We start from the raw sequence: 13,380 nt of genomic DNA, 5'->3' as shown, positions 1-13,380 counted from the left end.
GATATGTCTTTACATTTTTCTACTCGATTGTAGGTAGTACAGACTGGATGTCATATGTATGAATTCCATTATACACAAATCTTCTAAATTCCTAACTTCTATATTTAAGACAACGGTCAAACATGAGATAAGCTTTTCCGTGTAGACAATACAGACATTAATATACTAATCATACTTGTATGTTTTCATCAGTCAGGTTATAGGTTGGTACTAGGCTATGGATCCTAGGGCCTATACAAGACTAGCCATAACAATTCCCTAGCTATTTCTTCCCACAGTATTTACTTCCCCTGGACCCCTGTCTAGCAGGGCGACTGACGTGATCCCCGGGGTGAATTTCCTATCTCCCCATCCAATCATCAAGGTTCCTTTTGTAGAGGGCCAAAGAGGCACTCTGCTTGATATGTATGGGCAGTCTATTCCAGAGTCTGGGGAGTCTCTGGGTCAGGAACCTATCCCTCCAGCATGTTTTGTTCATTGTGATGACAAGGTTTAGATCCCTGGAGCGTGTGTCTCTGAGGGTTTGGGATTTTTTTAATTGTAACATGTCCAACAGCCCTGGATTTGACATGGCCTTGTATGTCAAGCAGAGATTGCCTCTGTGTAGATGATATGTGACGGAATATAAGTGGAGTTTTTTTAGACAGTCAGCATGGGGCATCTGCTTTAGGCCTGTGATTCTTTTAGTGAGGTATTTCTGTGGCCTTTCCAGTTGTTGCAGATGTCTTGAGAGGTACATACCAAATGGGGCATTGTATTCTACAATGGGTCTAATGAGGGATGAGTACAGTGGGACAATGACCTCCTTTTTGCTGGATGAAAAGCCCTTAGTGATGACGTGTGCCACATAGAAGGATTTCCTGACTGTTGTGGTGATGTGGTTATCAAAGGTGAGACCACTGTCCACCTGTGTCCCTAAGTCACTTATCACACTTTCGGTGTTTAGTGTACTGCCACCTTTGTGGTAATTCATGAGTACATGTTTTTTCTTGAAGGGGATAACTATACATTTCATGGCAATTGAGCTTGAGCCCATGGCTCTGGCACCAAACATCTGTTTCTGTAAGACCCTTATGTAGAATATCCACATCATTTGGGGATTCAATAATGGCTCCTAGTTTGCAGAGTCCCTTAGTGTTGGCCTGTACTTCAGAGAAGTAAATGCCAAACAAGAGTGGTCCCAGGACTGAACCCTGAGGTACTCCACTTGTCACTTGTCTGGATGTGGATTTGGAGTTGGCTACTTTTACAGTGTGGGTTCTGTCAGTAAGCTAGTTGGAAAACCATCGAGTGACGTAGGGATTAATGCCCAGCCTAGTAAGTTTATCTATGATTCCAGAGTGGGGGATGTTGTCAAAGGCCTTGGCGAGGTCCTGATAGGCTGTGTGGACCATCTTACCCTTGTCCACAGCTCTGGAGACTGATTTGAAGAAGTCAATCAAGTTCAGGAGACATGATTGGCCCTTCACGAACCCAAACTGTGTGAGGTCCAGTGTTTGAAGGTTGCCAGTGTCTTTGTTTATAAGTTTCATGATAATACATTCCATGGCCTTGCAGATCAGGCTCGTCAGACTGATGGGGCGGTAGTTCCTGGGATCCAAGGTGGATCCCCCCTTGTGGAGTGGGATAACTGTAGCTGTGTGCCACTCAGTGGGCATGAAGCCTGAGGTGAGGCTATGATTAAACATGGCACTTAGGTGAGGTGCCAGTTCATTTTGTAGTTCATGTAGTACACAGCCTGGGATGTTGTCTGGTCCCATGGATGCTGCATTCCTAAGTTTGGAGAGTGCGTTTTTTACCTGTGTGGACGTTGGAAAGTAAGTTATAAATTATGTAGGAGAGGGAGATAATACCATTGTACAGGAGGATAGTCGTAATAGCATTTGAGAGAGCATGGCATATAATTACTTACATCAAATTTGAAACAGGCAGCCTAGACAGATCAGGAAGATTTATAACTTGGGTATAGAGGGAATGCATGAGAAAGGATAGAGTGGTAGATGGAGCAGTTAGAAGTGTTTAACTACAGAAAACATGAGAAGTGGTGATTAAGAGGGGTGATAGTGGTGATTAAGAGGGGTGAAGAGGGGTGCACTGATTCAAGTGCAGGCGGAAAAGTTATTGAGAATGCAATCATGCAGCAGATCCTCTGATATCAGATATAACCCATGTGTTTCAAATGTGCCACTTTTATTTCAAATTTCTACACTGGAAACTTGAAAGCATGCTGTAATATTCTATTCAGCTACTTAACAGGTTCTTGCTATGATCTTACATGCGTCTGATTCTACACTAACAGACCATCATTCTAAGAGATGATTAAATGTTTAAAATTTGGAGATTTATGTCACTTAGTTTTATCTAATTTAAACTGTACACTAGTTATTTCACGCATTCTGCACACTTTCATAGCTTTTGATAACGACTGCTTCTGGTTTGATCATTATTTTGTTACTTATTAATGAATCGTGCAAATCATCAAATGTATAGCCTTTAACTTGATTCCTCAGTTTAGTAACATAAGAAATGACAGCCATCCTAGGATCTTTTGCTCTTATTGAAGAACAAATGGCAAATTACTTTAAGGATTGCAAAAAGTCCTGCAATGTGCTCCAAGTGCTGTTATTTTTCTTCCACTGCCTAAAGAAAAGTAAAAGACTTAAATATATTCAAGGCTTCATTAGTGAAATGCAGACACGTGGCACACTGTACCTTTTCAACCTTTTCAGCTATCAGCTCTTAGTGAGAAACAAATCAAATTTTTGAATACAAACTTCCATTTTTTTTTTTTTTTTATACAAATTGAACTTCAGTAAGAGAATTCCTGGTTGCTGCAACTGGAGCATTATTCTAATTGTGACTTAATTTCCTTTGTATTTCCAAACAGATAAAAGCTTGAAATGAAATAGATTTATTAATTTCACAAATGCGTTTCCCTACTGTAATACTATGGAATACGCAGATGTTTATCAGGATACTCTGTAGGGCAACATAAACACTCTTGATGAGCACCAGCCTCCATGACATGTTGAATCTGACTGCCTTAATAAAGAATGGAGGAACATGTACCACATGACATGCAACTTCCTGTAACTTAGTCATTAGCATAATTAAAGGTATATACTCCATCTGTTACAGAAGGAATGGAAGGGACCTGCATGCAAATCAGCCACCTACGGTCTCCATAGTTCAAATTATGATTATTAGTTCAGGGTATTTAAATCAGTAGAAAATAATATAATATAATGTTTTACCAAAATTAATTGTGAAGTAGAAAAATTACTTTATTTTAACCGAAAATATTTTTAAATGATAAAATGCAGGAAAATTGAGTTACTGTTTTGGCTGACACAGTGTCAAACAATGTGGGAACTACATTTAAGAATTAAAACAACAATATCGTTTTTTTTTTTTGTTTTTTTTTTTTTTTTATTTATCATTTGTTAACCGGGAAAGTCCAACTTGAAGCAAAGCCAATTTTCAGTGGTGGCCCAGGGAGAAATGCTCCAGATGCATGTCTTTGTAACATTGGAGGAAAGTGGAGCACCCGGAGGAAACCCACATGAATGCAGGGAGGACATGAAGACTCCACACAGAAGGCACCCCAGCTGAGAATTGAACCAAAGAACCTCTTGCTGTGAGGCGACAATGCTACCGTTGCACTACTTTATTGTCCAATAGTTAGTGATGTAATGAAAATCAAAGCTGTGTACACAGCTACCACTAGATATCTCTTTTGTATTATTATTGTCAAAACAGACATTTGGTTATGTCCGAAATTCCCAACAATGGGTCTCATTGCAATTATGAATTAAAAAGTAACAACCCCCCAAAAATATTAGATAAACAGCTGGAAGGAACTGGAGAAGATCTATGCAGCAGATGGCATTTTAAAATTCAGACAGGAACAAACACTTGGATACAGATTCTTCTAACCATGTAATACTGTCAACTTATGCAATATCACTATTATTAGATGTAAGTGCAAACCTCAAGATAAGATTATACTTCTGAGAAGATTTTTGTACCGCCAATGTAGTGGTGTAAATCAGAACACTATATTATCATCTTACTGAAATAATTCTTATTGCAAAGAAATATGAATAACATTTGAATTTCAAATCAATAAGGATGACCTCTGAGATCCCCTTACCTAAAGAAATCATATTTTCATAGTTCTGCACCATCACCTCCTTGTGTAGTTTTTTGTCATGTTCACTCAACATCTTCCATTCCTCACTTGAAAACTCAACAGCAACATCTTCAAAGCTTTTGGCACCTGAAAACACACAAATTTACTTGTTCTTCATTTATTGTGCACACAGATGAACATAAATGGTTTCAACAAGACTGCAACCAGCTGTGTTAAAATGTTCAGTTGTACTAGATGGTAATTTGCCAAAGTTAATAACTACTCCTTTCTTCCTGTTCAGTGTCAGATTTGTAAAAACTCAACTATCTCAGCAGTGAGTTAACAACCAGAACAAGTTTTGCTCATTCAATATCAGTATAACATAATCTGTATGCAGTATAAATTAGTAGTAAGACGAAATGACACTAATCTGTATAGAGAAGAAAATTATATTGATTTATAGTCCTGCACTTAAATCACTGTAATCAGATTAACATGGAAACAAGTTAAGGACTTACCATAATGACTTATCTGCATGGCTGTGGTTTACCTTCCTCTATTGTTAGGACTGTAGCCCTAGTGCCAGTACAGTCACCTCAGCACTAATACTAACCTCCCTGTTTTTTAACTCCTCCCCGTTACATAACACGTAATACCCACAATGCCACCATCTGACTCCATCTCAGTCACCTCAGCACCAATACAAACGTTCCTGGGCTTTAACTCCTGCCCCTTACATAATACCTAGCATACCACCATCACTTGCCACCTCAGTTACCTCAGCCAAATAGGTTTTAACTCCTCCCACTTATATAATACATAATATCTACCATGCCATCATCACTCGGTAGCTCAGTCACCTCAGCACCAACACACACAGGCTTTAACTCCTCCCCCTTACATAATCCCTACCATGTCTCCATCACTGTCCAGTTTTAAATGTGCCACTCAGAGCACATTCAGTTAATGTTCATTACCATACCACATCCATACTCCCCAATCTTCCAGGCCGGGGGATGATGGGTGGGATTGTAGTGGATCACGCACTGTGACAACTGATATCTATTATTACAGCAACTACAACGTTTTCATATCCATTATGGTATGCTTTATCATTCTCTATAACTAGGGCAGAGACCTCAGCAGTCAACCTTGGTGGAGTTATGAGAGAACAAAATTGGGTAAAAAGTGGCCCCAAATGAGAAATGAGACCTAAAGACTACATTCAGCATGTAATGCTTCAAAAAGTTGCCTACAGAAGTCCATGTACCAGCAGCATAAATATGATTAACAGATACATTATGGAAAAAGCCCTCTGAGAGTGGAGTGAACATTAGATTCTCCTACTAAGGATTTTCCATGCCTCAGGTAAACAAATGTAATATTTCCAGAAACCTTCTTGACAAAGTTGCTTTAGAGACTTTCATGACACTCTCGATAATGTTTTAGTAGTATATGATAAACTACTGCACATCCTTCCTAATTATCAGTCCAGTGAAGGTAAAGCAGCAGCTACCTGTGAACATCTAAACACAGAAGCAGGTATTCTCCCTGGTCAGAATGATCCAGAAAAGCTAATGGAAAATATATTGTCTGGTTTATATTTACTTCAGTAGTCTCTGAGGAATTATCTCATCACACTACACCCCTGTTTTTATGAAACACAAGGTGTGGTGGGTTAACACACAAAGCGTGAGGTTCAGCCTGCCAGATTCATAAGTAATTATTAGGCATGTAGTACAGGAGACCATTAAGGAGCCCAACCTCAATTCTCAAATACCCAATTTCCCCAAATTACTGTTCATTAAAGTGACTTGTCAAGGTCACAAAGTAAGCAAATGAAAGTGGAAAGATTCAAACCCTGTACCTTTGGCACGTGAAGTAGCGCACTGACAAGTCAGATATTTAGTCCACTGCATAGATAGCTATGAGAAAAAAAATTTTTCAAGAAAAGAACTTCAACTCAGGACCACTTCAAAGGGAAGCTGAGTCAACTGCTCCAGCACAAAATTGATATACAATTGCTGAACTGGATCTCTGATCAGAAGTCTGAGAAGGAAGGCTCCCCCCAGAAAAGTATTATACACCTTAAGAGAGACTAAAGAGAAATTCCTGCAACCTAAACGAAAGTGCAAGACAGCTGCTAAGTGAATCATAGCACATAAGAACCTCACCTCTGAACAAAGAATGTGAGGGAGATAAGCCAGCAATACTGGAACAGGCACAACAAAAGGATGGAGACATCATCCAACACCCAAACCACATGAAGAGCCTATTTTATTTTTATTTGTACATCTTCCTGGTGCTGGACTTCTGAGTGGAAACAAGGATATAGACCATGTTGCTAGGGTAAGTGTGTCACTAGCCATAATTGGAACAGGAGAGTACCAAGCAGTTAATCTGAGGTCATGAAAATTCAGATGATGCTTGTTGGGTGGATGAGACAGGAAGATCCTGGGTGGTTTCAACCTGAGAGGTTTGTCCAGGAGATGAGAAAACAGCAGGGATACCATACTTTGCAAGGCCAGAAATTACCTTGAATTTCTTCCACTGCAGTTTCCGCAGGAACTTGGAAATCAGAGGAAATGGGGAAAGCTGTTAAAGAGATCTTGAAACCTCTCTTGGACTAAGGCATCCCTGGCCCCCCTGATACAAGGGAAAATCAGGAAGAAGTCTCTAAATTTGGCAAAGGTCAAGCTTGCACAGAGGCAGCAGTGAGGACTCTCCACAGGTGGTACAGAGAGCTCACCCTCAACCAGGCAAGAGACCCCTTCATGTGGAAACAGGAAGCAACTGCTGATCTGGTTCACTAGTGAGTTAGGTAGGTGGGCAATTATCAGAAAGTGCATTGAAGATATCATCTACTCTTGACAATGGCCCCTATCCTTGGGGTGAAGTATCTTTGGTGACCATCACACTAGCAGATCAATAATACTTGTACTGGGGCTGGCTAGGGATAAGCTGGCACTAGGAAATCCCAAGATGGGTACCTCCAACACCCATTGGAAATTCTTATCTTACTGAATAAAGTCTGAAGACTGATTTCCTTCAGTCCACAACGTCCTCTGTAGAATGTAAATATGATATAAGATTATGGCAGCTATTAGCCCCCAGAGCACTGAGACACAGGGCTACTGTAACTGTAGAAGACTGAAGAAGGCCTGACACCATTTGAATTAAAAAGGGGAATCCTTTTCTGAGGCAGCCTAGTTATCCAAGTGTGGGTTTCCAGCAGGCATCCTATGAACTCCAGACACTGAGAGGGCTTCAGCTAGGATTTTGTGAAGTCCATGGTATTTCCATGCAGCAGTTGCAGTTAGTTTTTCTATGGTTGGGGTGAGAGGACACAATCATCTAAACAAGGGAAGATCTTCAAACCCTCCAACCTTCAGTACAGTGTCACCACTACCCTACAGCTTTGGAAAATCCTGTGGCTTGGATAGTCTGAAAGACAGGGCTTGTAACTGTTAATCATAGGTCTTAACTCACAGACAGATTACTAGGCATGCAGGCCAGGAGACCATTAAGGGACTAGCCCCACCTGTAATCATGGTAACCTCCTTGACTGTCTTGATTTTCACGTATTTGCCTTGGAGATAAAGGGCACATCAAATCTCCTTTTCACAGACAGGGAGGACCAACTACACTGTGATCATGCAGAACTTCTGTCTAGGAACAAACTGGTTTAGGCTGCTTGTGTCTACAATAGGCCCAGGGCCCTTCAAATCTAGAATGGGCCTGAGGTCCTTAGTTTTCAGTGGCATTAAAAAAATCCAAAGTAATAGCCAGACTTTATCTGCTCTGCTGAAACCCTGTGGATGGCTCTACTTTAAGTAGATCTGGAAAGTGCTTCCCTCTTGTGGCAGGGTAAGACATTGGCAAGAAGAAGGGAAAGTAGTTTGGGAGTAGTGAAGGAAGGGAAGTTGTAGCCCATGGATATTATACACCGTGCCCACTGTCCACATGTGATTGTTCACCATGCTGACCAGTGGAGGGACAGTCAACTCTAAACTGCATCCAAAGTAAAGTAGTTAAGGCTTATGGGGTTGGCATAACTGTCGGGGTGTCTGCCTCACGGACAGGAGGTACAGGGTTTGATTCTCACCTGGAAAGTGAAATCTGCTAGGCTTAAAATGGACTACAAGGGCAGCTAACCTAGTACTTGCCTATGAACTTAGGAACTATAAGGCAACACCTCAGGAGAGACTGCTGCTACCACCGTAACAGGATATCATGGAACTTCTGACTGATCCCTGAACCTCTACCACTTTGTTGGCATTTCACCCCAAAGTGCTACACCACTGTAGCTGTACTGGTTGTTTCCAGGCTGGCAATCACCATTTTTGCTGTAGGCTGTTTTGTATTACTGAGAAGCAGTGGTGAGGAGGAATGAGTTTGATTCCAACATCTATTAGATTTCTCCAAATCTTCTTCACTACATTCCATCTGTACTGTAACCTGCGGCCTGAACAAATGGGTGCCACTGAAAGTGATACTAATGAAGGACACCCTGGCATTTTCTTGGAACTCCGTAAGACGGAGCCAGACATGACATTGCACTGTCACTCTAATACCTACCCACACCCCTAACTGCACCACTGCATAATGAGGCTGGACACTGTATATAAATGTAGATGTCCAAGTGCACAGCTTGTTAAGTAAACTTTATGCCCTCTACCTTTTTCAATATCTCAGACAGCCTACCTTATGTTGCACTGGAATCACAGTATTTGTGGATGGTAACATAGTACTTTAAGAAAGTAACATATGACTGTATATATTCTCTTTTTATTGCTGTCCAAATCTCTAGATTTCTTATCTGGAAAATGAGCTGAGAGGTTTAGTAGTGTGGAAGCCCTCTTATGGACTGCCACCACAACCACAGAGACCACAAAAAGATTCTTGGATCAACACTCCCGGTTTTTGGGGCAGGGGGTGAAGTATTCTATCAGGATACCTGGAGACACCACATCTTGCTCTTTCCAAGACCAAGTAGAAATGAGACCTACCATCTCATTTTTTAGGTGAACCACCGAGGATGGAGATGGAAAAGACAGAAAAGCCTCTTGTAGGATCTTCTCTGAGATCTATGGGGAGAGCACGGGCCAGCCCCCTTCTGTTCCATGTGAAGGATCTCACTAAACATGGGATTAGTGGGACAATCCAGGAGACCTAGTTTCATCCTTTGACTATGGTGACTCTGTACAGGGTCTAAGTCTTTAAAAACTGGTTTATTTCTATGACCTAATCATACTTTTTACAGACAGAACAAAGCTCATCTAAATGAAAAGCATCCAGACACACCACAAATGTAGCACAACAATCCTGCAAGTAGACGTTTTTGGCCCCAAGGGACACATGCTTTATAAAACTTGCTACTTCTATAGAAAACATAAAGCAATTGCCAAAAGGGCTAAAGATAGGCAAATCTGTTAGTGAAGTCTAAATAGGTAAACTGCAAAACAGACTCCACTCACACAGAACCAAAGAAGCAGCAATTAAAATGGCACCAAGTGTTCACTGAGGGAGGAGAACTAGGCATCAGTTAGAGAAAAAGGAAAAACTTCACCCAATGTGAACAGGAATGGAGCCAGTGAAGATCAATCCACAGACCCAACAAAAACTGAAAAACATCAGTAATAATTGCCACAGCAAAAAAATAGGACTGTTTATGATCAATGTGCATTCACCCAGCAGAGAACAATACCTGAACAGTTATGATAGTGCACTGGGACTGTGGTTAAGTGGAGGACTTAAGTCCTTTGAAAACTTCTATCAATGCCCAGAGCTATAGAACTCGTGATAGAAGAGGATAAACCAGTGTATTCCTTGTTCTAATAGTGAACAGATGTTACATTTAAAAATTCTACTGACAACCAGATCAGCCAATGTCAAGACGCTCTTGCATCAGATAAATACTGAAACAATCCAGCAGCCAATCATTCACTGCTGGTTTGTTGTTTTATTTACTTATTTATTTATTATATTTATTTGCCCTTCCTGACCTACAAAGTTCAAAACAGCAGAATCTACTTTTGGAGGAGTTCAGGAAATAAAGTGCCAGAAATGAAAAAAAGAAAAAAAAACACAATGCCAAAAATCAATTACAGATAAATATAACCAGAATACAGAAAAAAAATAATGAGTGCTTATACCTCAGCATTAGGAATAACACTGGAATAATTAAATAAATAAGAGGGCACTCTACGAGCATACAAGTGTATCAGACAACTTTAAGAATCTAAAACTTCAGTATATATATATATATGTGTTTAAGTTAGTCATACATAAATAAGCAAAGGATACCTACTCTAAGAGAAGGTTTTTATAAGACAGAAGTGTGGTAGAGAAGATGGAAATATGTATCAGTAAACTTTATCAGACAAGTGTGAGGGAAATTAAGGAGACAGAAAAAATACTAAACGGAAAAGGAGAATGGGAAGGAGTATTAACGAGTATTAACTACGATAAGAGGGCAGCTAACGGGGGGTATTAACTACGATAAGAGGGCAGCTAACGGGGGGGGGTATTAACTATGATAAGAGGGCAGCTAACAGGGAGTATTAACTACGATAAGAGGGCAGCTAACGGGGGTATTAACTACGATAAGAGGGCAGCTAACGGGGGGTATTAACTACGTTAAGAGGGCAGCTAATGGGGGGTATTAACTACGATAAGAGGGCAGCTAACAGGGAGTATTAACTACGATAAGAGGGCAGCTAACGGGGGTATTAACTACGATAAGAGGGCAGCTAACAGGGAGTATTAACTACGATAAGAGGGCAGCTAACGGGGGTATTAACTACGATAAGAGGGCAGCTAACGGGGGGGTATTAACTACGATAAGAGGGCAGCTAACAGGGGGTATTAACTACGATAAGAGGGTAGCTAACAGGGAGTATTAACTACGATAAGAGGGCAGCTAACGTGGGGTATTAACTACGATAAGAGGGCAGCTAACGGGGGGTATTAACTACGATAAGAGGGCAGCTAACGGGGGGTATTAAGTACGATAAGAGGGCAGCTAACGGGGGGTATTAACTACAATAAGAGGGCAGCTAACGGGACGTTCATGGGAGAATGCATGGAGGCAACAGCCACCCATCTGCTCTTGTTGTGAGAAGGATGGGAAGTTGTGATGCTGCATTTTCCTGGCATTCTCAAGCAACTTTTATAGTTTCTCCATTCTAGTGGTAGATATGACCTCGGCCTTTGACACCTTCTCACATTCTCTCCTTCTTTCTAAACTATCTGATTTCAAGCTCCCCAGGCCCTCAAGTTACTGCAAGGACAGGTTGCCTCAACAGGCAAATACCAGTTAGAGCACCCTCATCCTGTTCTTCCTTCCTACCCATCAAATCTGGAGTCCCCAAGGCTCCATTCTGGGCCCACTTCTGTTCCACATTTTCAACAATGATCTTCATACTCCTTGCAAACAATTCTCCCTCATCAATATGCAGACTATTCTACACTTACCTCCATCTCCAACAATAACTATCATCTCCATGCCCTCACCCAAGACTCTTTCCTGTCCACAGAAAAGTGGCTGTCTTGACAATCAGCTCATCCTTAATCCAAAAAAAAATTGAACTTCTACTATGTCTCCCTTGACCTCTATCCAACCATAAATCAACCTTTGTCATTACATCCAATAAGAAGATGAATAACACAGCTGAACCCCATACTAAACTTTTAGGAACCATTATCGATGATGAGCTAAAATTTAACCTGCATATCCAACAAAGTATAAAAAAAAAAAAAAAAACATCAAAAACCAGGACTACTGTACAGAAATAGGAAAATTCTTACCACTGACACTAGACGCTCACTGGCACATAAAACTCCTCCTTCCCTCCCTACTGCTCTACGCAGCCCCAGTATTTATCAACCTACACTTTTATCTGAATTAGAACAAACTTAACAAAAATAGCCAAATTTGCTACTAACTCACCTTATAACGCTTCCCACAGCCTCATTCTCAACTCACTAAAATGGCTACAATTCCCCCAACACCTTCAACTATCACAATTTCAAATCACACATTCTATACAAACCTACTTCCTGCCCTTCTCTCTCCTCCCTTGTATCCTTCTATATCCCAAACCAGCCTCTCTATACCCCTGATCAACAACTCCTAGATATCTATGAGCCTAACAAAAACATTGGAAAGCTACACTACAAATACACTGTAGCCCAAGCCTGGAACAAATTCCCTCATACATAAGAACCATCACCCACTCCTCACACTAAAAAAAAGAGGTAAAACAACACCAGTCTTGCACCCGTTACTACCCTGTGTGTGTGTGTGTGTGTGTGTGTGTAAATATATAAATAAAAATAACTGTACATCTACAAAGGTATTAAATTACAAGTTTCTTCATTTTTTTGTCTCCCTGTACTCACACATTTCCTCTGTACATGTATTGCTACGCTAGTTTCCTCTTTACTCAAAAAAATGTTTATATTCATACTGTTATGTTTTTTGGACTGTATAATCTCTGGAGCTTTTCTCCTCAGGTCTCAACTGAAAATGTGCTTTAGACCCAGTTGGACCAATCCGGTTAACAAGTGTCAAATAAATAAATAAATAAATAATATATGATTTTTACTCAGAGTCCTTTCAGTTGCACTGCTTGTGAATGAAATGCTGAATACACAAGAAACACTGCAAGTAAACGATTCTTTGGTCATGCAGTTTAAGCATTACAGGATATTGGCTTTACTAAGTTTTATTCATCTGATCATGAAAAGAAAAAAACGTGTTAAAACTAAGAAAAAGGGCCACTGGAGCTCAGCATTACCTATGCACAGGTAAATTCCATACTCTGTTAGGCTATTAAGTAGTTAAATGACAGTTCCTCAATTTCTGTTCTTGAGTGAACAGCTGGTATAACAGCACAAACATTTTAAAGGCTGTAAACACTGAGCAGCTTTATTATAAGATACAGCTGATAAATATGCTCGGGACAGCAAACAACAGACAGGTAGTTATTGTGTTTAATGTTACTAATGTCCTGTTACAGATGGGGCCATAAGGCCTGTCACATCAACTTATGGTTACCTATGAGAGTAAAACCTAAAGTTACTGGACATTCAGAAGTGCCCTTCTGCAGTAGTCTTTCATCTCATTACAGCAGCCTTATGATGTTCCCAGGTGCACAGACATACAAACTGCCAGAGCTCCACCCGACTGAAATATTAAGAGGCACAGAGAGTGTTTTCAAGGCGGTACACCTTTCACTTCGATG

The 13,380-nt window shown here is 40.5% G+C and overlaps 1 protein-coding gene across 2 annotated transcripts in view; it reads right to left on the bottom strand.

Moving 5' to 3' along the window:
• The window catches only part of LOC122798779 (zinc finger protein 271-like), a 176,517-nt gene that overhangs the window by 105,971 nt on the left and 57,166 nt on the right, over positions 1-13,380 (bottom strand). The window contains exon 2 of one of the 2 annotated variants that reach the window (XM_044067889.1): positions 4,154-4,279. In XM_044067889.1, the coding sequence (XP_043923824.1) occupies positions 4,154-4,226 (73 nt within the window). In that variant the 5' untranslated portion in view covers positions 4,227-4,279. Of the gene's footprint in view, positions 1-4,153; positions 4,371-13,380 lie in introns of those variants that run through there. The other variant, XM_044067890.1, reaches the window with a different exon arrangement.

The sequence above is a fragment of the Protopterus annectens genome, chromosome 3.part1, assembly GCF_019279795.1.
Source record: "Protopterus annectens isolate FY-2018-M chromosome 3.part1, PAN1.0, whole genome shotgun sequence".
Classification (NCBI taxonomy): domain Eukaryota; kingdom Metazoa; phylum Chordata; order Ceratodontiformes; family Protopteridae; genus Protopterus; species Protopterus annectens.
This window is presented reverse-complemented; position numbering and strand designations above follow the sequence as displayed.